This window comes from Nestor notabilis, unplaced genomic scaffold (assembly GCF_000696875.1).
Source record: "Nestor notabilis isolate BGI_N333 unplaced genomic scaffold, ASM69687v1 scaffold21671, whole genome shotgun sequence".
Classification (NCBI taxonomy): domain Eukaryota; kingdom Metazoa; phylum Chordata; class Aves; order Psittaciformes; family Psittacidae; genus Nestor; species Nestor notabilis.
Window position 1 is genome coordinate 34,689 of NW_009913682.1, and position 209 is coordinate 34,897.

General features: G+C 64.6%; 1 protein-coding gene across 1 annotated transcript in view; it reads right to left on the bottom strand.

Annotated features, from left to right (window-relative positions):
• The window catches only part of ACACB (acetyl-CoA carboxylase beta), a 19,745-nt gene that overhangs the window by 17,899 nt on the left and 1,637 nt on the right, over window positions 1-209 (bottom strand). The window contains 1 exon segment of the mRNA XM_010023311.1: window positions 23-41. Coding sequence (XP_010021613.1) covers window positions 23-41 — 19 coding nt within the window.

Consider the following 209-nt stretch of genomic DNA (forward strand, 5'->3'; position numbering starts at 1 on the left):
GTGATGCTTCGGCCCTTCCTCTGACACCTGGGCCAGCAGCCCTGCGGCCCCAGCCAGTGCTATGGGCGCTGCCAGGGTGGCATGGCTGTGGTGGCACGCTGGCTGTGCCCAGGGAGCTGGGGACCACGTGTTGGCACATGCCGTTTCCCTTGTTCCCATGCACCCCGTCTCCAAAAACTCCTTTCCCCAAACCAGCAGCTGCTTGGCTG